This window comes from Coloeus monedula, assembly GCF_965178545.1.
Source record: "Coloeus monedula genome assembly, chromosome: 24".
Lineage (NCBI taxonomy): Eukaryota > Metazoa > Chordata > Aves > Passeriformes > Corvidae > Coloeus > Coloeus monedula.
Window position 1 is genome coordinate 5,152,456 of NC_138804.1, and position 23,290 is coordinate 5,175,745.

The 23,290-nt window shown below is 49.4% G+C and overlaps 1 protein-coding gene across 2 annotated transcripts; it reads left to right on the forward strand.

Annotated features, from left to right (window-relative positions):
* Nucleotides 1–4,801: 4,801 nt before the first annotated feature.
* Nucleotides 4,802–22,634, forward strand: CTPS1 (CTP synthase 1). 2 transcript variants are annotated; one of them, XM_082296378.1, is made up of 19 exons: nucleotides 4,802–4,916; nucleotides 5,256–5,432; nucleotides 5,803–5,973; nucleotides 6,603–6,703; nucleotides 8,373–8,489; nucleotides 9,140–9,223; nucleotides 9,471–9,551; nucleotides 11,186–11,337; nucleotides 12,846–12,978; nucleotides 14,394–14,482; nucleotides 15,372–15,466; nucleotides 16,006–16,068; nucleotides 16,833–16,876; nucleotides 17,611–17,707; nucleotides 17,950–18,005; nucleotides 18,090–18,186; nucleotides 18,471–18,615; nucleotides 19,602–19,692; nucleotides 21,062–22,634. In XM_082296378.1, exons 1-18 carry the CDS (start codon nucleotides 4,814–4,816, stop codon nucleotides 19,684–19,686), a joined length of 1,890 nt encoding a protein of 629 aa, XP_082152504.1. In that variant the 5' UTR covers nucleotides 4,802–4,813; the 3' UTR covers nucleotides 19,687–19,692; nucleotides 21,062–22,634. The 2 variants fall into 2 exon arrangements, with proteins under 2 accessions (XP_082152504.1, XP_082152503.1); XM_082296377.1 differs by having other exon boundaries at nucleotides 4,810–4,916; nucleotides 5,217–5,432.
* Nucleotides 22,635–23,290: the final 656 nt, after the last annotated feature.

Here is a 23,290-nt window from a genome sequence, read left to right on the forward strand (position 1 = left end):
GCACGAGCTGGAAATGCACTCCCACAGAGTGCTGGAGGAGCTGAGGACACTCCTTAGGCTTCAGATGATCTGTGTGGTTTCTCTCCTCAGAAAAAAGGGGTCATAGAATCATAGAATCACAGGATGGTTTGAGTTGGAAGGAACTTTAGAGGTCATCCCATTCCAACCCTCATGGGCAGGGACACTTCCCCCTAAACCAGGTTATCTCCTGGCAAAACTCCCACCAGCACAGTCCCCTCAGAGAAGGAAACTTCATTTTTTAAAGGAAAACACCTATTTCTATAGCTTCTCCACTCACCAAATCTGCATGAGTCTTTCTGCAGACATGAAGGCCCGCACCCTCACCACGCTGGTCAAAGAGTGACAGCAGCTCAACCAGCACCTGTCACCCCTTCAGCAGCAGCTGGCTCTGGCACATCTCCCTTTGCTGTGTGCAGGACATGCAGCTCTAACTGAAATGAGGGAACCAGGACAGTGCAGGCTCAGCCCCTCACCCTGGACAGTGTCATGAGTGGAGCTAAAGCCTCATCTCCCTGTGACTCCAGGTACAGAGAACACAATCCCACAAGTCACCAGCAGAGTCAGTAATGAAAACAGAGAGCTCTGACGCCCATTTCATTGTAGATAACAAAAGACTGTCCCCAAAAGGTCAGAATCCTTGACTCCATCTTACACAGGAGAAACTGAGGCACAAAACTGTGACATGACCTCTCAGGGCTGAGGACTGAGAGCTGATCTCAGTTCAGCACTCTGTCCAAGGCCAGCACTGGCTCCATCACACAGACTTGAGAGCTTTAATCCCCATCACACACGTCTTCTGCACCCGCAAAACTTTTTCTTCCCAGCCCCACCCCCTCCTTTGGTGACACGCTGTCCCATTCTCATTCACATTCTCTGGCCAGAAACGTTCCCTTCCTAGCATGGATGAGCCCTGCAGCACATCAGTGGGTTTGCTCCTTCCCTCCTAGGAAAAAGGCAGCTCTTCTCCATGGAGAAAAAGAAGTAGAGAGGAAGAGGCCTGAAGGTGAAACCCCCCTGCCTGAAAGAATCAAGAGCTATGAGGAAGGATCACAGCTCTTCAGTCCCAGGGGGTTTGGGATGGCACTGCAGAGGCTGATGCAGAGGGGTGCTGCCACATGCCCCCTAACCCACAGGGCACGTGTGGTGCTCCAGGATCTGGTCCTGAGAGCAGCTCTGAGGTCCCCATGGGTGTCACCACAGCCTGACCACGTCCCTTTGTTACTGCACAAACTCTTTTACTGGTGCATTCCACCATCTAGTGGAGATCTCTGAGAGGACACAGTGCAGCAAGGAGAGAAGGCAAGAGCTGCCACAAAACACAGAACCACAGAACAACTAAAGCTGGAAACGACCTCCAAGATCATCAAGTGCAACCTCTGCCTGAATCCCACCATGTTCACAAACCACATCATGAAGTGGCACAGTTACTCATTTTTTGAACACTTCCAGGGATGATATCTCCACCACTGCCCTGGGCATCCTGTGCCAATGCCTGACCACTCCTTCAGTGAAGAAATTTTCCCGAAAATCCAACCTGAACCTCCTGTGGCACAACTTGAGGCCATTTCCCCTTGTCCTGTCACTCGTTCCCTCAGCTGCTCCTCATCGGACCTGTGCTCCAGAGCACAACGTCTGTGATGTACATGCAGTAACAGCTCTTGTTCCTACATTATTTTGTATCTTACTCAAGATCTGCCCAGACCCTTTGGGTGCTCAGCGTAACACGTGTTTACTTTGCACTTAGATGAAAACTTGATCAAGTTCAGAGCACAAGTGTGGACTTGTAAAAGGATTTGAACATTTTACACAAACTCTGATTAATCCTGCAAATGGAGACCTCAAGGAGCCATACAGAAGGCTCACAGGGAGCCTTCCTGCTGTGTGGAAATGGGACTGGGCAGTGCCTGGCAGTTGCCAGTGACTGCACATCACCCCTGTGAAGTTTATATTAATCATGAAGTGAAACCCAGTGATCAGCACACAGTGGAAACCAAATGTAGAACAGCTTCCCCAGTGTGTTCCAAGGCCTGGCTGGCACTGGATCCTGGCTTTGATCCATGTGCTGATGGGAGTTGGTCAGGAGAACTTAAAAATGGGGATTTTTACAGTCACCTCCAGAGAAGGAAGTCCAGCATCCTACCTCAGATGGTACACCCCTGCATTGCTAAGAAAGAACTTCCACCCCAAACCACTGAAGAAACCTTTCAGAAGACATTTGGATCACAGCAGGAACTATTTCATCACCCCTTCAGCAGTCACAGAGTAAGAAGTGAGGGTGAATCTGGAGTAGGGCAGATGACAATTGCCCTCATGCCTTGATTTTTAGCTATCTGCAATATTCTGTGCTTAAAAATCAGCCAAGATGCTTTTCACAAGTACTCAGAGGCAGAAATGCCCAGGGCACTTTGGCAGCTCATGAGATGCTCTACCTGGAGGTGTTCAAGGCCACATTGTACAGGGCTTGGAGCAACCTGGGACAGTGGAAGGTGTCCCTGCCCATGACAGTGGATGGAACAAGATGATCTTTAAGGTCCCTTCCCACCCAAAACATTCTGGGATTCTGTGATTGCAAGTGTCCAGTCTGTCCTTGGTGATACCAGACTTCTCCTGCAAAGCCCTCTGCTGCTAACAAGGGATGGGGTCAGGGTGGATGGGGATGGTGGCAGGGATGTCCTCACCCACACTGCTGCCATCTGGGGCATGTGCAGGGCATTTGGAGTAGGCATCAGTCAGAAGAGCATGAGCTGACACCCACCCAACATGATATGAGTGAGACAGGTGCTAAATGTAAATATCAGACACCTGTGACGTTTAAGCAACACTGGGAACAATAAAGACAAAGTGTTTTCTCTGCAGTGCTGCCCAGTGGTGTGGTGACAGCCAGCCTGTGCAGCTGCCAGACCCCACAGGGTCTGCAAGCTCCTGGATATCCTGTCACTGTCAGGAACATTCCAGTGCAGGGCCATCTTTAGCCACTTCTTTCACTGGTCATAAAGAGTCACTGCTTGAAACTGGTATCTCAGTCTCAAAGTCGTGTTGCAACAGGTCATACTGTCACCTTCAGGAGGGACCATGCTACGAGGAGGCTGTGAATGTCCTGACTGGAATAACTCCATATATACTATACATATTATATAATTTATTATTATCACTGTCATTAATGTTATATACATGTAACATCACAATAAGCTTTTTCCTGTACAAATAAGCCCCTAAACTACAAGGAAGTTCAAGTCAGTGTTTGAGGATTCCAGTCTATTCATTCCTTTCATAATCCCAGTAACACATTAACATTCCCAGAGCTATGCCAGTCCTCCCAGCAATGTCTTACAGTTAATTTGTTTTGTTGTGAATCAAATCCTGTTAAATAAAGAGAGCAGATCCATTTCATCTCATTTCACATTTCTGAAAGGAAAATATTCAGTCTGTATTTTACTGAGAGCTGAGAACAAGGCACTGTGAGGGCAAAATTAAGGGCGAAACACACAATGACCCACACACACCGACCCACACACACCTTCACCCACTTCTGCAAAAAGTTGATGTAATTTTGCATAACTTGAGATATTTGTGATCTGGCTTTTCTGGGTCACTGTTATTCCACACCATTTAATGGTCACAATAGCTCCCACTGAGTGCAGTTCTCTCCTGAGCACCATGGGATGTCTGACCCCTGAGGCCTTTAATGAGGCACTGAGAAAAGAATTTGTGTGTCCCAAAGTTAATGCTCACATCGAGGTTACACACATCTCCCCAAGAATGCACTTCCCTTCAGCCACAACATGCATGTCTTGTGCCCCACTCAGGAAATGAGAAAAGCTGGGTTGTCTAAACCCAGTCCAGGGAGAGCTCAGCATCCCTGTGCCTCATAAGGCTGTGCCACCAGGCAGTGACAGTGACAGCCCTTGCCTGCTGTCACCCATCTCACTGCCACCACACCCATCACCACCATTCTGCAGAAAAGCTGGAAATGTTTTTTTTCCCCCCACTTAGGAGCTATTTGCAGAACAGAAGAAAGCAAGAAGAGCTCTTCATAAAGGAACAAATCAGCATGGCCAGGCAATTCTCAAAGCAGATGCTTTCTCCAAGAAGGCAGCAGGCACTTCACTCCTGTGCACTCCTGTGGAAGGTCACCATGTGCCAGCAGCGAGGGGACAGCCCGAGCCCACAGGAAAACAAAGAGACATCTCTGCCCACAGAACTATCAACACCCAGGGGACCATGTCCATTGGGAAATGTACTGGCAGGACGCATGGACACTGGAAAAGGAGACCAACAGTGACAGAACCCACCTCAGGCACAGCCGAGGGAGCTGGAAAGGGGCTCAGGCTGGAGCAAAGGAGGCTCGGGGGGCCCTTGTGGCTCTGCACAAGTCCCTGACAGGAGGGGGCAGCCGGGGGGATCGGGCTCTGCTCCCAGGGGACAGGGACAGGAGGAGAGGGAACGGCCTCAGGTTCGGCCAGGGGAGGCTCAGGGTGGATATTTGGGAAATTTCTTCACTGAAAGGATTGTCCAGCCCTGGCACAGCTGCCCGGGGCAGTGGTGGAATCCCCATCCCTGGACGTGTTCAAGAAAGGTGTGGATGTGGCACTTGGGAACACGGCTTAGCGGTAACGGTGCAAGCACCGCGCAACGCCCGGACCCGACCGCTCCCGCCCTCCGTGAGGCGCTGAGGCGGCGGGGCCGGGGCAGGGGGCGGGGCTATTTCGGGGTCCGGCCACGCCCCCGCCCTCCGGCGCTGGGCCCGCCCCCCGCCCCGCCCAGCGCAGGCGCAGAGGGGCAGCTGGGCCTCATGCGGTTCCCAGCCGAACCGGCCGGGAGCGGCGCCGCGCGCGCTCCGCATCTCCCGCCCGCTCCCCCCCCGCGCGCGCCGTCCGCGTGCCCGGCGGCCACAGGTGAGGGCGGCGGGCGGGACCATCGGGGCAGCCCGGGGGGGGGGCAGCAGAACGGGACCACGCGGATCCCGCGGGCCTGGCGGGGGCACACGGGCGGCGCGCCGGAGGTTCCGCCCGGCGGTGGCGGGAATTTCTGGCGGGAGGAGCGGGGAGGGGAGCGGCCCTCAGCGGCGGGGGGACAGCGGGCACCGGCCCTCGGAGACGGGGGGACAGCGGGCACCGGCCCTCGGCGACGGGCGGGGGAACATCTTGGGGGTCGTTGTCAGGATTGTCAGGGCCCGGGGCGCGTCCTCCTCGCAGAGCCCGCGGTGAGGCGGAGCCGGTGTCTGTCGCGTCCAGGCGCGGGGCAGATGAAGTACATCCTAGTCACGGGCGGGGTGATCTCGGGCATCGGCAAGGGGATCATCGCCAGCAGCATCGGCACCATCCTCAAGTCCTGCGGGCTGCATGTCACCTCCATCAAGATCGACCCCTACATCAACATCGACGCCGGCACCTTCTCCCCGTACGAGCACGGTGAGTGCCCCGCGGGCTCAGCATCGGCGTCTGCCGGGTGGCCCCGGGGCTGCCTTGGGTTGCAGTGAATCATTTCCATTGTAGGAGCCTTTGTGCCTGGTCCTGCCTGCGGGCCCCGCAGGCTGAGCCTGCCAGCACTCCGGGCTGGCTGGTGGGGCTGCTGTGCCCCCAGCACAGATGTGCTCTGGACTGTTGTTGCTGCTGCCCTGAGGGGTTCAGTCTCCAGTGCACTGGTCCTCTCGGTTATATAAGGCTGTTAGTTTTATTCGCCACTCCTAAACTTGCTGTGGCAATCAGGGAAGGTGTTTCCTTAAACTGAATTCTATCACATGCCTGCTATGTGTGCTTGTGCCTGTTTCTCTGTGTGCAGGGGAGGTGTTTGTTCTGGATGATGGAGGGGAAGTGGACCTGGACCTTGGGAACTACGAGCGCTTCCTCGATATCCGACTCACCAAAGACAACAACCTGACCACTGGGAAGATCTACCAGTATGTCATTAACAAGGAGAGAAAGGGAGATTATCTTGGCAAAACGGTCCAAGGTGATGCAAAACTTCTTTCCTGGTGCTTAGAAATGCATTCTGTCCTGGCTGGATGCTTTTGTCTTTCATCTTCACTTGAGGCTCTGCACCATCCTGCTTGTGTTTGGACTGTGCTGGACTTGGGTCCAGCTGTCTAATGTAGCCAGTGATGAAAGTGAACAGACTTCAGACCAATACACTTGGGGGTTGCTTGTTAGCTGGTTAAAATGGTTAATGCTTTTGTTAACTCATGTCATTAGAAAACCCAAAGGATTTGTGAGTAACAGATCAGTCCCTTCCCTTTTTAACCATTCTCCACAGTTGGTTGACATTAGGACTTTTGTGGACAGTTAAAAACAGAGTGACTCTCTCTGCTTAGAGAGAACAGTTTGTGCTTGAATCTTTCAGCTTAAAGGAAATGTTGCTTACATGTGTTTAAATTGAGGCAGGGTTCCATTTCCTGCCAAGGCACTTGAAAATCACAGCCAAGAATAATCACTTCAAAAATGCATAGTTCTTTAAAGACACAAATTCCTGCTCAAGCCCTATGGGAAGCACTGGCTAGTGATTGTCAGTAATTTGCTCTGTAATGAGTTAAGGGGGAGAAACATGTGGGGGTGCTTTAACCCTTGCCTGGGTTTCCTTTCCAGTTGTTCCCCACATCACAGATGCCATACAGGAATGGGTAATGACACAGGCACGGATTCCTGTGGATGAAGATGGCATCGAACCCCAAGTTTGTGTGATTGAGGTTTGTAACTTTTAAAAAGTAGATAATTTTGGTTCTTGTATGCAGTATACTGATCTATATGCATATTTTGCATATTTCTTTACAGAAATGTTCAACTTGCATGTTACTGAATGGGTTAAAAATTCCCCTTGTTAACTTCACTTACTCTATTCTTCTGAATTGCAAAGTACAGCTGCCTCATGAGGAGCAGCTCCACAGGACCCCAGGGAGCGGCTGGAGCTGGGCCAGGGCAGGCTCAGGCTGGAGAGCAGGGAAAGGTTCTTCCCCCAGAGGCTGCTGGGCACTGCCCAGGCTCCCCAGGGAATGGGCACGGCCCCGAGGCTGCCAGAGCTGCAGGAGCGTTTGGGCAGCGCTGCCAGGGATGCCCAGGGTGGGGTTTGGGGTGTCTGGGCAGGACCTGGGGCTGGACTGGATGATCCTGTGGGTCCCTTCCAGCTCAGGAAATTCTATGAATTAACCTACGGAATTAATTTTTTAGCTCTTGTAACTTAATATGCCAGTCTGAGTTAATCGTGCTGTGCCCTCTTCTTCCTTGGTGGCTGGAGGGAGGGCAGGTAAACACCACGCTGGAAACAGTTGTCTTTCCTCCTCAGTAGTAAAAGGAGCCTTGAAGTGACCATTTCAAGCACAGACATGTGATAGGGGATGGCACAAGTTAGTGGTGGCAGTTTTCCGTGTGTTTATGGAACATTTTGCTGCCAAAAGGAGATGGAGCAGGGTGAAGGCTCTGATGTTGCTGAGCTGGCTGCTGGGATATGCTAACACAGGAGAGGGAGCTTGTCACAGAGCCCAGGTCATGGTGACTTGGACTCTGCCTGCAGCTTGGGTGCCAATTTCTGTTCCAGCATCACAAGCCCAGATCTGAAGTACCGAGGGGGGACTGTCCGACAGGGCCTGGGAGGCTCCAAGTATTGTCTCTGTTCCTTCATGTGTCCACTCTATATAATTCCTAAAACTTAACAAATTTTGCTTCTCAGTGCCACCTAATGTTCATAAATCATAATTTTAACATTTAAGTCTTTCTCTGAAGAGAAAATAGAGGTAAAGCTGATGTTTCTGGAGAGGTGCTGCCCATATGTAAAGCTGTTTTTCTTGTGGCTTTTTGATTTATGGGGAAATTATGAAGGTAGAATAGTACTTGGAACAGATTGGAGGCTGTGGAAGGAGTGCATACAGCTGGCAAATGCTGTTGCTTTGCATAGAATAGAATCACAGAACACCCTGAGCTGGAAGGGACCTTCAAGGATCATAGAGTTCAACTCCTGGCCCTGCCCAGACACCCCAAAATCCCACCCTGGGCATCCCTGGCAGCGCTGCCCAAACGCTCCTGCAGCTCTGGCAGCCTCGGGGCCGTGCCCATTCCCTGGGGAGCCTGGGCAGTGCCCAGCAGCCTCTGGGGGAAGAACCTTTCCCTGCTCTCCAGCCTGAGCCTGCCCTGGCCCAGCTCCAGCAGCTCCCTGGGGTCCTGTCCTGGGTCACAGAGTCACAGAGACTGGTGGTGCACCTCAGGAGGAAGCTCTGTTAGTGTTGATACTCCTTTAGGCAATCAGAGGCATGTGCTGGGGAGATGTTTGTGTGTTGTTCTGTGTATTTGTACATCTTTAGTGTACAGCTTCACCAGGTGCTGTTTTGGCAGTAACTTTAATTCCCTCTGTCTGTGTGTTCCCAGCTCGGGGGCACGGTGGGTGACATCGAGAGCATGCCTTTCATCGAGGCCTTCCGCCAGTTCCAGTTCAAAGCCAAAAGAGAGAATTTCTGTAACATTCATGTCAGTCTGGTTCCCCAGGTAAGGACCCAAAACATGGTGGTGGTCAGAGGCTTCCTCAATCCAAAATTTGCTTCCTAAGTAGGTGCTTCTGAAATGTTGTATCTCTAAGTGTTTCTACTTCTGTATTTCTGTGGATATAAACTTCTGGCAGAAATGCAGAGATTATATCATTTTGTATTTGAAAAGTCTCACAGGAATTGAACAGGAGCTTTTCAAAGTGTATAAATGTGTAATAAAGGCTTGGGAGTTGCAGGAATGCAGCATGAGCATTCCCTGTGCCAGGTTGAACTGAATTTGACAGAGCAAATTGATAATTACAGAGTGCAGATCAATCTTTGTTCTCTTCTCCCTTTTCCCCCTTCTGTTCAGGCCAGGTGATTTACAGAGAAAAGTTAGAAATATAAAATATTAGGTATTTGGAGGGAGCAGTGGATAAACCTTAGGCTCTCTGTTCCTCTCCTTCCTGCACTCTGGTGGGCAGATTGGAATTTGGGTTCCTGCTGGTTGCTTGCAGTCCTGGGGATTAAAATGGGGTACACGAGGTTCATGTGAATTGTCCAAGAACTGAGTCAAAGTTTTCACGAGATGGGTGAGAGTCCTGATTAACCTGCTGAATCATTGCTGCTGATCATAATCTGATACCCCAACTGCTGCTCTTCTCTGACCAGCCAAGCTCGACAGGGGAGCAGAAGACCAAACCCACCCAGAACAGTGTTCGTGAGCTCAGGGGTCTCGGGCTCTCACCAGATCTGGTAAGGTTTGTGTTGCACAGCTTTGAGTGTAAAAATCTGGCATGTTGCAACAGCAGTGTTGTCTAAGTAATGCTTCAGTTGAGAGCTCTTGTACAGTGGTGATAAAAAAGAAAAAGAAACTGAGTTGTGGGGTTTTTTTCTCAAATCAGAGAGCCTGCACAAAGACAGCTCTTTTTTAGAGGTCTGTTTTGTGAATGACTGAGTATTTCTGTTTTGCATCACAACCCTGATGTTGCTGCTCTGTTAGATTGTTTGCAGGTGCTCCACTCCACTGGATACCTCAGTAAAAGAAAAGATTTCCATGTTCTGTCATGTTGAACCAGAACAGGTAAGGATTGCTGTCTGTGCTTTCTTGCAGTAGATACTGGAGCTCTTTGTCAGATGCTGAGGGGAATTTTGTTTGAGCGCAGCAGTTCCAGCTCTGTGTTTTCGTAGCTGCAAAAATCATTTGCTGCTTTGTCTTACCTACCTTCCTGACACATGGACCTGTTGCTAAACCAATTCTTTTTGTGTCAGCACCCAGGCTTTCTTATAAGGCAGTTGGTGTAAGCTTAGAGAATCCTATGGAATCCAAGGTGATTTCTGAATCACTGTTTTGACCTTAATTATACTTCCACATTCCTTCTGTGAACATAGAAGAATGAGATTTTCCAGTATTCAGAGGTGAAAGAATTGCCCCAAGCTAGGTTTAACGGATATATGATTGTATTTCATGCACTGCTCTTTTCACAGTATTATTTTTCTGCCCAAGCTTTGGGAGAAGCATTGCTTCACTTCAAAGTTGTGATATGCACAAATTCCATGTTAGCACAATTCTTTCTGTACTGAGACTCATAACACAGTCTAAGGGGGACCTTGGAAAATAGTCAAAAGTATGTAGGCTGAATGTTAGTGCTTTCTGATCCAGCTGGAGCTTGAAAAATGTTGTCTTTTTGTGAAAGACTGAGTATCACTCCACAATCCCAGGTTCTGTCAAGCAATTTTTATTAATTTGCTCTACAACAAGACCAAACTTGAGTCCTGCAATTTCAAGCACTGCACTGCTGGCAATAATGTTGATGTGTCATCAGTAAAATATCTACCTCTTGTTGGCCAGGAATTCAAAATAAGTTGGCTCTTGTCCCTTTCCAGGAAGTTTAATGCAGTTCTATGTAGTTGTTGCTCTGACTGCATTTGCACTTGGATTGAGAAGTAAACAGCACTGAGGGTAAAAGAGGAAAATGTGCAGCCAAGGAGGCTTGACTAGTGCAGTGTTGAACTCTGCTTTCAGTTGAGTCAGTAGAAATGAGGATTTAAAAAAGTTGTGCCAGTGTATTTTAGATCCTTAAAGTACAGCTTCATTATTAATGGGCAGGTGACAGTTGTCCTGAGCCATCTTTTCCTGTTTCAGTGAACTAGAACTGTTGATGTAAATTTTCCTCATTGACCTAAGAATTCTTTCCTCATAGTTGTTTAATCCTGAATTTGATGAGGAGCACCCTGTAAAGTGTATTGCTGTATTGTGATCACAGATTTCCCTGGGTTTCAATCAGACTGGGAGCCCTGATTAGGAAGGACGGTGGTGGGCAGGGGGAAGCTGTGCCTGTGGCAGTTTGACTGTAGCTTCATGTGGGATTCTGTATCACAGGAGTCTCCCTGGAGTGTTCTTTGAACTTTGCTGTGTATTGCTCACGTAATGTGCTGGGCAGCTGACCTTCCTGCTGCTGGGTTACTGTGTTATAGCCCTTCCCAAGGGCTCCAGGGAGCAGTAATGCCTTGGAAGTACTGAAGAATGGCCTTTTCAAGCATAAGGAAAGCAGTGTTAAGCTGTTGATATGTTATGTTATTCAACATGTTACTGCCTGGAAGTTTAGGTGGTCACATGCTTTTCTGCTAGAGACAGGAACACTGAATGTCTGAGTAGAAATGGTTGTACGGGCACTGGATGCCTGTGCTTTAATGACATCCTTCTTTTATGTACAGGTCATTTGTGTTCATGATGTCTCCTCTATCTACCGGGTTCCTCTGTTGTTAGAGGAGCAGGGAGTCGTGGACTACTTCAGGCACAGGCTGGACCTTCCCATCGAGAGGCAGCCCAGGAGGATGCTCATGAAGTGGAAGGAGATGGCTGACAGGTGAGCTGCACTGCTGGGCACACTGCAACACACTTCAAGACTGGTTCATCTTCTTGGTTGCTGATTGTGTGAGATGATGGGTGTTATTTCCTGTTCTCAGGTGTTCTTACATGCTCACACTGTTTTTTCCTTTTGCTCAGAGCCCCATCCCCAAACCTTGAATGTTTCCAGGGCTGAGGAATCCCCAGCTGCTGTAGACAGCCTGTGTCAGTGCCTCACTGCTCTCATTGTACAAAATTTCATCCTTATATCTAGCCTAAATCTCCCCTCTTTCAGATTAAAAGCATCACCCCTTGTTCTGGCACAACAGACCCTACTAAAAAGTCTGTCCCCATGTTTCTCATAAATCCTCTTACTGGAAGGCTGCCATAAAGTCTCCCTGGAGCTTTTTCTTCTTCAGGCTGAACCACCCCAATTCCCTCGGCCTTCTTCCATAAAATCCTGTGAGATAAACTTAGTGAGATCCTTATCTTGTGTTTGAAGTGTACTGTCTGTGTCAAATCCAGCCTGAAGTAACTAAAAGCTGGACAGCCCTGCCCTCCCTTTCTATAAGAAAACCTCTCAGTAACATTACAAAGTGTTAAAATCCTTTTGTAGCTGTATGGAGATGTCAGGAGTGTCAATAAAAGGCACTTTTGCATGTGCTTTCAGGCAAGTGAGACAAATGTTTGGTACCTGTTCTGAGACTCCTTGGACACTGGGGGTTTTTTCTTGTGAGGAATAGACTCAATGTTCATGGGGAAGTAGTGAATAGAGTCTTTTCAGAAAGGACTTGAGTGTCAATATGTTTGACTTGAGTTAAATATGTTTGTTCTTATAAGAAATTAAGAGATGTCAAGATGTGGATGCTTTCATGCTTTCCTTTATTTGTGTGCCTGACACAAGCCAGCCCTGTCAGTAACGTTTCCTTTTGATGGGGAAAGCCCTTGGTCCCCAGCTGGGCTGAAGGTATTTAGCAGTTCTGAGAGAAACTTTAAACAAACTCTTGGCTATTGCCAGGAATGCTGTGTGAATCCCGTGCTGCCAGGTGCTGGGGATTGAAAATGTAGGCAGCACATCCTTAGGACTCCAGAAATGCTCTCTGTGTTTGTAGCTGCTGAAATGAACTCAGTCAGCAGCAGCGTGGGAAGATGCTGTGCAGTACAAACATACGCCAAGCTGTGCTTTGATCCTCTCCTAGGAGTTCACTGTAGTCTGTGAATCTAATACAGCTTCCTGAAACGGCGGTTTGGATCTGCTCAGAATGGCTTTTCATCATCAGGAGAGATGAGTTAATTTATATGTGGCTTTCTGCAACTGTTTTCCTCTGTCTTTGTTTTGGTTTTGATCTTGCTTTGATGTTTCTAAATCATAATTATTGTGAAAGGTCACTCTTTCCAAAGATGTCAGCTCTGTTGGACAGACTTAGAAGAGCACAGCTGATTGTTCCTTGAAAAGCTGAACAGAATGTGATTCCCATCCCTCTCCTGTTACTGCTGGAATAACCTGTGTGTTCTGGTGTTCTGTAGGTATGACCGTCTACTTGAAACATGTTCCATTGCACTCGTGGGCAAGTACACCAAGTTTTCTGACTCCTATGCATCTGTCATCAAAGCCCTGGAGCACTCTGCCCTGGCCATCAACCACAAACTTGACATTAAGGTAGGGATGGGTCTGTGTGTGTGTGGAAAAAACTCCCTCCATGCTCCTTCCACCTACAGTGCTGCCCATCCTAATTCAGATTTTCACAAACCCATAGGCAGATTCAGCTGGTGAACATCCAAATTGTCCTTGCATCCAAACAGCTGCTTTGATCATAACAGCATCAAAACAGCTGTTACCAGGCCTAAACCAGCTTCAGAGCAAACCAGCCTTTCATGCTGTGATCTGTATGAGGTGTCTGCAATGGATGGAAACTCCTCAGTGCTCAGCATTGTGTGCTGAGCTGTGACAGTGGTAGATGGATTGGAGGAGGGCACTCGGCTTTAATTCCTCTGACAGTTGTTGCAAGTGATCCTTTTTTGGGGTTGTTGCTGTGTATCATAAAACTCAGGCTTTATGATGATCCTGCCTCAGGCTTTATTAAGGTTTTCATGCTGGTTTGGCTGTACAGGTGCTTTTTGGGGTCTTGGTGGTAGCTGGATGCTCTGAAGAGGTGAAATAGATACCTGTTGCCAGAAATTTTATGTTCATTTCGATAGACTTTTAAATGTCTAGCAGTTTCATTATGTCAGGGAGTCATGGAAATAGGTGGTTGCTTTTTAACAGTACTGATCTAGGTCTGGGTTACCTTTCAACTTCCAAAATCAGTAGAAGAAAAGACAGGTGAAGTGCAAACCCTGCACATGCATCTGTGGGTAGCCCCTGGCACAGCTGTGTCTGAGTGGCTCCGAAGTGAAGTGAGCTCTGTGAGCCTGGTGCATGGAGATCTTATGCTCAGGAACTAACAGTAGTTAGTTAAAGAACTGATGGGTAGTTTTGCAACCTCCAAGAAACAACCAAAAAAAAGACAAAATGGTTATTTTAAAGGTTTAGCAGCCTGCCAGAATGTCCCGAAGTTCAGAGGTACTGGAATACTGGAGATGAGAAAATGGAAAAATTGCAGGGTTTTTTTCCATTGTCATAACGCCCTTTAATTACAGCAGCCTCACCATATCCTATTTCTTCTTCAGTGCCTCTTGAAGAAGATGTTTATTTGATGAGAGAGTGGTAGGTTTTTTTCTCTCTGTGTGGTGGTTTGTGCCTGCACAGCCCCATGTTCCCACCTTGCTGTGCTACAGGCTGGGGCTCGTGGACTTGGTGTATGTTACAGCTGAGCTGCAGAGAGGGGAGGATGGAGGAATCATGGGTTCTGTTTGTGCACCAGTAGTAGGGTGGTGAGGAAAGTAGTTTCGTTGGCTAACAGATGGGAAATCAGCCCAGAAATAAACTTAAGTATCCATTAGGAAAAAAATGCAGAGCTATCCAGGAAGAATGATGCTATCCTAATTTAATGAGAATTCGAGATCCTGTACACTCTTGTGCCAATATCTCATCTCATCTCATCTCATCTCATCCTTTTTTGGATTTCTTCCCAGTACATTGACTCTGCCGACTTGGAGCCAGACACTCTGCAGGAGGAGCCTGTGCGGTACCACGAGGCATGGCAGAAGCTCTGTGGTGCTGAGTAAGTTCTGCTCCGGCCCTTTCCTTGGAGAATGTCTGATAAACCTGCTGCTGCTGCTGGCTTTGGAGTTACAGGCCTCACTGGAGACTGTTTTCTTAGCCACTGTACTAGCACACTCTGACAAGGCCCCCAAACACCTCTCAGGGGGATTTAGGATAAGATGTTAAATGGAGAATTGTTAAAGAAGTGAGGGAGTTGGTGAAAGGGAGCAGTGGGGGAAATGATCATGCTGGTGAGGATATGCACACCTGCATGATCAGGTGGAAACAGTGAGAAGAAATCAGAAGAAAGGAAAGGTACTGGTAGAGGCTGTTAAAGCCAGAGTGAAAATGGAAGGTGTGTATGGGGTAACAAGTTCTTTAGAAATAAAGTGTGAGAAGGGGAAAAGTGTTAGTATGCAGAGGAGGGCCAAGAGTTAGCACAAAAACAAGAATGAGGGCCTGTTACCCCTCAGGGTGGCAGGATTTGGGTGGGATCAGAAGAAAGAAGCTCCTGCAGAGTTTGGTGTTAGGGCAACCTGACACTGTAGCCAGAGGCTTCCTCAGCGTGGGCCTGGCTGGGTGATGTGTTTGCAAATGTGTTTGGTGCAGGGCATGTGAGTTCCACAGCATGAACCGTTTCAGTATGGTAACCTGCATTGTATTTGGGATCTTTCTTTGGGAAGGTAAAATTGGCATTTATAAAATATTTCCCTGTAAATTCTGCTTTGTGTGACAGCTCATGTGAAGTCATGTGGAAACTGCTGTAGCCAGGCCTTGCCACGTGGCTACTTGAGAGCCCTTTTCAGGAGAGAGGTCTTGCAAGCCCAAGATTTTATGGCTGGGAGGTGATATGTGGGTATGTGGTTTGGGGGAGCCATGCTGAATGGAATCCTTTCATCCTCATGCAGCGGAGTTCTGGTTCCTGGTGGATTTGGTGTTCGAGGGACAGAAGGCAAAATTCAAGCTATTTCCTGGGCAAGAAAACAGAAAAAACCCTTCTTAGGTGAGAAACATGTTTCATCCATAAGAAGAAAGAAAGCAAAGGAAAGGAGGTTGAATAACAGCCTAACTGGTCTGCAGCAAGAGCTGCCCTGGTTTTCACTGGTGCCTGGGATGAGCAGTTTTGCAGGCAGTTGGCTGAGGAAGGCAGTGATCTGTGCTCAGCTGAGCTGGGAATGCAGCCTCATCCCTGGTTAGCTCTGAAGTGGTCAGAGTTGGCTGGGATGTGCTGACAAGGAATCTGTAATGAGGGGATAGCAGTCTGGGAATGTTTCAGAGCAGGCTGTGGTGGTCTTGGCACCAAGAAATATGTGAGTATGAAATGCCTGTGGTGAGAGACTGAACTGGTGTGTGAGCAGAGGGATGGGAAAGGGAGGGAAATAAAGCTTGTCAGGACTGCAGATCCCTAAATCCCAGTCAAAGATCTGCCTCATCCAGGTTTTCCTCTGACTCAGGATACTCTCCGAAGGTGTGTGTGCTTTGCACCATGGGCTCAGAGGTCCTTGTCCTGACCTGATCCGTGTCCTGCCTTTCCTTCCACAGGAGTCTGTTTGGGAATGCAGTTGGCCGTGGTGGAGTTTGCACGCAGTGTCCTTGGTTGGCAAGGTAATTGCACAAAACCCTTCCTGCCTTTTGGTCATTTCTTGGGTTGCTTGAGTAATACCTGTGATTTTACATTTTTTATAGGAAGGTTGAATTTTTCCCCTAGACCTGTAAAAATCCTCATCTCTTTTGCTAATTCAAAGTAAAAATTTCCTTACCATATTTAAATAAAAATCAATGGAATAAGTCATGCTTATAATGACAGAAAGCTTCCTCTTGCTTAACATGAGGTTCAGCTCCTGAATGAAACACTTTGGTGGTCTACATGTGCTGGGCATCCCAAATTCCCACTGCAGCCAGGGGGAATGAAGCCCAAAAACCACTTCAGCCAGCCAGCAGTTGCAGCTCCTTCAGTGAGTGGAGTTACCTTCTGAGCCCCACTGCTTGAATTGAGCAGGTCCCTGTTAACAGAACTCCCTTCAGAGATTGCTAAATGGAGTTCTTAGCCTGACTCTGAGTTTCAGCAGTAGTGAGGGTGAGAAAAAAGGAGTTTCTCAGACCACGCTGCTCCCTTCCCCCTCTGTGCCTTTACTTCTGTATTTGAAGCTGTTGAATGTGGGCTTTTCCTGAACGAGAGTGGGTTGTCCTTTGAAATTGATACCAAACAGTGCTGACAGCCCTGTTCCTGCTGCCTGGGGTGTTCTGTGCCTGGGGGGGTTCAGCACAGCTGGGGATGAGAAGCAGCTGTACCTGGGGCAGGTCCTGTAGGTGATGATGTCATGGTCTGAGAGACTTGATGTTTCTGATTGCTGAATGTTACATTGCAGATGCCAACTCAACAGAGTTTGACCCCAAAACTTCTCATCCAGTGGTGAGTTTATGGTGACTTTCTTGATATCCTTACCAGACTTACCTGCACATCCCTGGGCACAGTTGCCAGGAGAAGCTGCGGCTGCCCCTGAATCCCTGGAAGTGTCCAAGGCCAGGTTGGATGGGGCTTGGAGCACCCTGGCACAGTGGGAGGTGTCCCTGCCATGGCAGGGGTGGCACTGGATGGGCTTTAAGGTCCCTTCCAACTCGAACTGTTGTATGATAGCCACAGACAGACCTGAATTCCTGGGAATGGTTGTGGAAATCTCTGTGTTCCTTGTCCAGGAACATAATGATTGGCTTCTGCTGTAATTTGAAATGCTACTCAAAGTGAGGAGGTTAACAAAAAGCAGCTTATGATGTTGTTTTTCTGAGAGTAAGCAATTCTGATTTGGGGATTTTGTTTCCATAAATTTGCTTGTTTCACATGCAGTTCAGTAAACAGCACAGTATTGGTGGGTGTGATCTGTGCAGACTCTGACTGAGGCCGTTTCCTATGTGAAAGCTTCCTGAATATCCACAAACCTCCCGTATGTTCTGTGCGGGCTGTACCAGAACAGCTTGGCCAGCTAACCTGGTTCTGTTGCTCTGCCTTGTCAAGACAGTGTTCCTTGGGCTGGTTTCCTTGGTTTTTTGCACGAATGTTGGTGGGATTTTTTTCTTTTAACATGTCAGAGTCTGCCTGGAACTGTTATTCCTCCCTGATTCCCACTTCCCTCTGAATTCTTTCCACAGGTCATAGACATGCCAGAACATAATCCTGGGCAAATGGGCGGGACAATGAGGCTTGGCAAGAGAAGAACACTCTTCCAAACCAAGAATTCAATCATGAGTAAGGCCCTTCTTCCCTCTTCTGGAAATCTTTCCTGGGAATGGCTTGCATGTATGGTCGGTATGGGGAAGTGAGACCTGGGATTGTTGAAGCATCCTTGAATGGCAGGTGGGGACTGGTGGGGAATGGGGGTTCGGAAATTTGATCCTCTCCAGAAGTGGCAGATTCTGAAGGATGCTGTTAAAATGAATGTGTTAAAAGCTGTGATCACTGCTCTGAGGAACATCTTCCTTCTGGTGCAGGGAAGCTGTATGGAGATCATGATTTCTTGGAAGAGAGACACAGACACAGATTTGAGGTAAAAATGCTCCTGTGGGTATCGAGCTTTCCTGTGTAATCCAGACTCAAGAGATCATGGCTTGTCTTGCTTCTGGTTTTCTAGGTCAATCCAGAGTTGAAAAAGTGTTTTGAAGAGCAAGGTCTGAAGTTTGTGGGGCAGGATGAGGAGGGAGAGCGGATGGAAGTGGTTGAGCTGGAAGGTGAGTCCTTAAGCAGTTGGTTTGTGGGTGTGGGATGGACAAGGGAAAGTGTTTGGAGGGTAATGGAGCAAGTTTTTGTGTGGGACCCATTCAGACTGTCTCAGAATGATTCCATCCATAAACTGATGGTAAAAATAGAATCCCATGTCCCTGTCCATTTATGGACAAAAGGCATGGAAATGATACTTCCCTGTCATCACGGCTTCAGCAGAATCGGGCTTTCACCTGCAGCTCAGCCACAAGCTTGAGAGTCTTGACGTGAATGTTTTGTTTGTTCCTCTCAGAGCATCCTTTCTTCGTTGGTGTTCAGTATCACCCCGAGTTCCTCTCCAGGCCCATCAAGCCATCACCCCCATACTTCGGGCTCCTCCTGGCATCTGCAGGGAGACTCACCCACTACCTACAGAAGGGCTGCAGGCTCTCACCCAGGTGGGTTTAAGACAGACCCCAGTCAGGGCTGCCACAGGCAGTGCTGCTTCCTGCAGGATAACCTGGAGCATCCTCTTGGCACAGAGTTCCTGGGGATAACTTGGTATTGCAGCACCTCTTCTTTCCACTCTTTTTTTGAAAGCTCATGTCTGGTGTGTTGAGGCTGATTGTGGGGCCACAGAGCTGTCCTGCAGAGAGGCCCTGGCTTCAGGGAGAGGAGATCTGCAGCCTTGTGCTGTCAGTCAGGATGTTTGGGGAAACAGGTTGGGCCTGCTCTTTTACATGGCTGGAGACCTCATGGACAGGTCTCCACATTCCTCACACAAGTCCCACGTACAGGCACGTCCATAAGAAACTTGTTCCTGCTGCTGGTTTAAAGAACAGGGCCTGGTTGTTGCAGCCTCATATTTTTTTCTGCTGACTTCAGCTTTCTTTGTTTCAGTTTGCAAAGCAAGTGGTGTTTTGGGTGGATTTAATGATGCAGTTACTTGGTGCTGCTGTTCCCCAGTGCCTGCAGTTCTGTTTGGCACTTGGGACTGTGCAACCAATTACAACAATTTGGTACTGACCTGTTCTCCTCACAGAGAACCTGGAGGGGTTGCTGAGTCCTGGTAGGCACTAAATGAAAACCAGACCAAGTGCAGGGGAGAATCAGCAGTGCCTGTATCAAACCCAGGCAAATGCAATGCCAAAAGGAACGTGTTGGCTTTGTGGGTTGAGCTGCAGTGGAGCTGCACCACGGGATTCCTGTGTCAGTGTTAACATCACAGTGGTCAGGTGGGGTCCAGAAGAGTTTCATGTGTCAATGCCTCCAAGGGTTGAGGGATATTCTAATTTTCTGCTTTTGCACATTTGAGTTTGAAATGGCTCCTCACAGCAGAGGAGCTGAAGTTTTCCCTGTGCTGCAGCATCCCACATCAGAATTACCAGTCCTTAAAGGACTTGTGCTCCCTAACCCCAAATCTCCAAATCTCTTCCTCCTGCAGGGACACCTACAGCGACCGGAGCGGCAGCAGCTCCCCTGACCTGGAGATAACAGAGCTGAAGTTCCCTTCAGCAAATCACGACTGATTCCTGGTAATGTTTAATGATCTCAACCTCTTCCTTTTGGAAAAAATTCCTTGCCCAGTCTTTGCTCCTGGCATCTGACTTCCACAGTATTTGGTAGGAAGCTGGCACACCATGAGATGTGCTGGTGCTCATGTGTTCCAGCTGTGCTGAGGGCTGGGTAGTGCCTCTATGTTACAGCTGGGGGTGGGTGTCCCCTTAGCAAACTGACCCACAATAAAATACAAATACACACGAGTTTGGGGTTAAATTCAGATAAAAGCACCAGTGGAGCACAAACTCCTGGAAATGGGGACAGAGCTGAGCAAGGGGTTCCTGGGTTTAGGAAATGCAGTATTTTGTAGTCCCTCACTATTGTAAAATAATACTTTGGAAGTATCCATTTGTGTCCATCTCCTGGGACAGCAGTTCCTGTCAGACCTGGGGCTTGAGCTCTGGTCTGTTAAGGGCTGCAGGGTGTTACAGGGATGTGAAAAGTGGATGTACACAGTCCAGGGAAGGAGACACTAAAACCTGGCACTCAGACTGCACCAGGAGAACAGGCAGACTTTAAATCTGAGTTATCCCCCTGTGCAGTAGGTGATCATGGATGTGACTTTCCCTGCTCTGGCTGGTTTGTGTGGGGGTTTTGCAGGAGCTGAGCAGCATCTGTGCACACAGCTCTGGGGTGAGAGCAGGGCTCTGCTGCTGAGTGCCAGGGCACTCAAGAGGTCCAGCCCTTCCCTCCTCCCCCTTCCCTTTGTGTAACAGACACTTCCAGAGTGAACTGCAGAGGGAAAGCAGGGCCAGCCCCAGTCTGTCACAGGAGTGCTCCCCATCCCTGGGCACAGGACTGGGACCAGATGCAGGGATTGCTGGGTGTTGGGCTGTTCCACAGCTGGTGCAACACCAAGAGCTGAAGAATTCTCTCTGTAAATTTTTATCCTAAAGATACTCTGAACCTTGGTCTCACTGACAGTATCCCATGTGCTCCCTAATGCGGCACAGCTGGTGGCTTTGAGGCTGTCCCCACATGAGAGAGCTGTGGGGAGGGTGGCAGTGTCCCTGGGGCTTGTCTCAGCCCAGCTCTCCTAGGGCTGCAGCACCGTGTCCCTTTGGCACTGCCATGGCAGTGCTGGGCAGAGCAGGGGCTCGGTCCTGGCTGAGCGCTGCTCGCTCCCCGTGCTCTGGGTGGACGTGGGTGTGTGTGTAAGGAGCACGTGTCTAGGGGAGCCTTTGGTGGTGCCACAGTGCCCTGGAAAGCTGGCAGACACCCCTGAGCTGGGCACAGGCTCTTGCCAGGGCCCACGTGTCAGACTCTGCCTCCAGGGCTGTGCAGTTCCAGCCTCTGGCTCTTCCCTGTGAGTAATTCCTGCTCCTTTTCTCTCTCCCTCTCCAGGTGTGTCCTTGCTGCAGAGAGGAGTCACTGTTAGGTTTTCCAGGTGTTCTTACAGCAATAGCTTCAACACCCTCAGCTTTGGGCTTTCCTAATTTATGGGTTTATAATTTTTGTTCTGAGATCCTGTCCCTTATTTCCTCAGCTGTTCTGTCCTTCATTTTCTATGTAGATCTTGGTTATTTGTGGAGGAAAGTTCACAGAGGCCCCTCCACACTTCTTTCAGTTCCTTCAGTTGCTTGGAGGTCAAAGCAAACTGGGGTGTGGGATTTGATGTGTTGAGGGGAATCCCATGGCACATGTCCTACCCAGTGCAGGGAGTGCTTGGCATCAGGGTGCCTTGGACACTGACAGTGGAGTTCTTTCTCCAGTCTTCCTGCTCCCTCCTCAGTCTTTGCTTACTAGTGAAATTATGGATGGCATGAGATTTTGGGGGCTGGCTCAGCGTCTGAGCTGGGCTGTGCTGCAGAGAAGGCTCTGGGCAGCTTCATGCAGCCTTTTTGGTTTGTTTTTTCTTTTTTTCAGGCAAAAGGGGGAGGGGATGATTTCTGTTTGGGTTTTTTTTCAGTAGTATTTACAAACCTTTGGCACTGGTGCTCTTGGTGCATTCATTGTCACAATGAACTTGTAACCAGGAAAATCTTCCTGGAATTGTGTTACTCTGGAACACGCTCAGCTCTGGCTGACGTGTCACTGCAGGGATGTGATTAACTGGGATCAGGTTGGGGGGGCAGGAGAGCAAAGCTGCCAGGGAAGCCCTGACCCGAGGGGTCGGTGCGAGCCCTCCTTGTGCCAGCACTCCTGGAGCTGGGGAACTCCGACCCCTTGCATCAAGGGGGAGGTGAGAACAGAGTGAACCACTGAGCCACTTCCACTGCTGCCTTGAACCGTGTCCCTGCCCTGGGACACAGCAGTTCCTGGTGCTTTTTCATGGATTTGAAGTGGAGCCTTTCGTTGCCTTTTTGTCCACGTTGGAGTTGTGTGTCCTGTGCTCCCGCAATTCCCAAGGGCTGTTCCTGAGGGAGGGGCTCGCCCTCCCCTCGGTGTTACCCGGGTTGGGTGGTGGGTGTTGCTGTCCAGCTGTGCAGTGCTGACGGGGCTGAACTCCTTTGGTTCCCTGCCTGCTGCTGCCATGGAATGCCCTGCGTGGCCTTTGGTATTTGAGAGGAAAGGAAGAAAAGTGTCTCCGCTGTCTGAGATGTCGCACACTCGGAATCCAGTAGCTTGGTGGAGTTTGGGGAGAGCTGCACGGTCAGACGTGGCTGAGCCATGAAACCAAACCCTGTCCTGTCCCTCCTCAGTGACCTCCTCCCCACCCCCCATGCTTTAGTCCTCAGTTGTTTTAAATATTCCCTGTAAAGCTGCTGTGAGCCCGGAGAGCTTCGGCATTCCTCGTGTGCCAGTTCCAGCTGTTGTGCAGGAATGATCAAGTTGCAGCGCTCTGCTACTGCCCAGTCCTGGCCTGGCCTGGCTACTCCTGGGGGCAGGGTGAGATCTTCCCTCAGCTGCAGCACAACTGTGTTTTTTTCTCCTGAAATGTTTGTTTTGGCCAAAACCGTGCAACTGACTCGGTCATTAAATGCTCATTTGTAACAAACTAAGTAAGAGCCCTGAGCTCACTCTGTTCTGCCTGCTCGGAGGGAGGGAAAGGACTGGAGCACAAAAGTGCCTGACCTTGAATTAATCCCCTCTAAGCTAGCAAAAACTTGTGAGCTGTAGTCACAGTGGGTTTAGATGTGGATCTCCAAAGTCTGAAATTATGGAGCTTCCCTCCAGCAGTGGAGAAACCTGGGGAACCTGGGCTCAGCCTGAGGAATTAGGCTTCAAGCTACCCCTGGAGGGTTTGTCCCCCACTCTGTCACAGCGTTTCTTGCCCGCTGCAGGCCCAGGCCCATGGCCAGAGCTCTGTCCCTGGGCCATGGGGTGATGTGGGGCTGTCACTCCCACCAATTCTGCTCTCCCCAGAGCAGCCTCAGCCCTGGCTCTGCGTTCAGTAACCAACTCCCTTGGGACAAGTCCTGGGAGCACTGTCACCCAAGGGCACCCTGTGGTTCCTGTCCCCACTCCCCATGAGGAGGGGGAAATGCTGTTCCCCTTTGACTCTTCATCCTCAGCACTGGGGCCAGGCTGTCTCCCCGCTTCTGCTGGGCCCTGGCTGCTCCCAGGGCTCTGCCTTTGCCTCAGCATCTCCTCGTTACAGGGTCCTCAGGGGCGAGCTGGGGTGATGGCACA

Coding starts and splice junctions, on each gene's coding strand:
- CTPS1 (XM_082296377.1), top strand. CDS start 4,814: ATGCGGTTCCCAGCCGAACCGGCCGGGAGCGGCGCCGCGCGCGCTCCG. Junction 11,338..12,845: donor TGGAAGGAGATGGCTGACAG/GTGAGCTGCACT, acceptor GGTGTTCTGTAG/GTATGACCGTCTACTTGAAA. Junction 12,979..14,393: donor ACCACAAACTTGACATTAAG/GTAGGGATGGGT, acceptor ATTTCTTCCCAG/TACATTGACTCTGCCGACTT.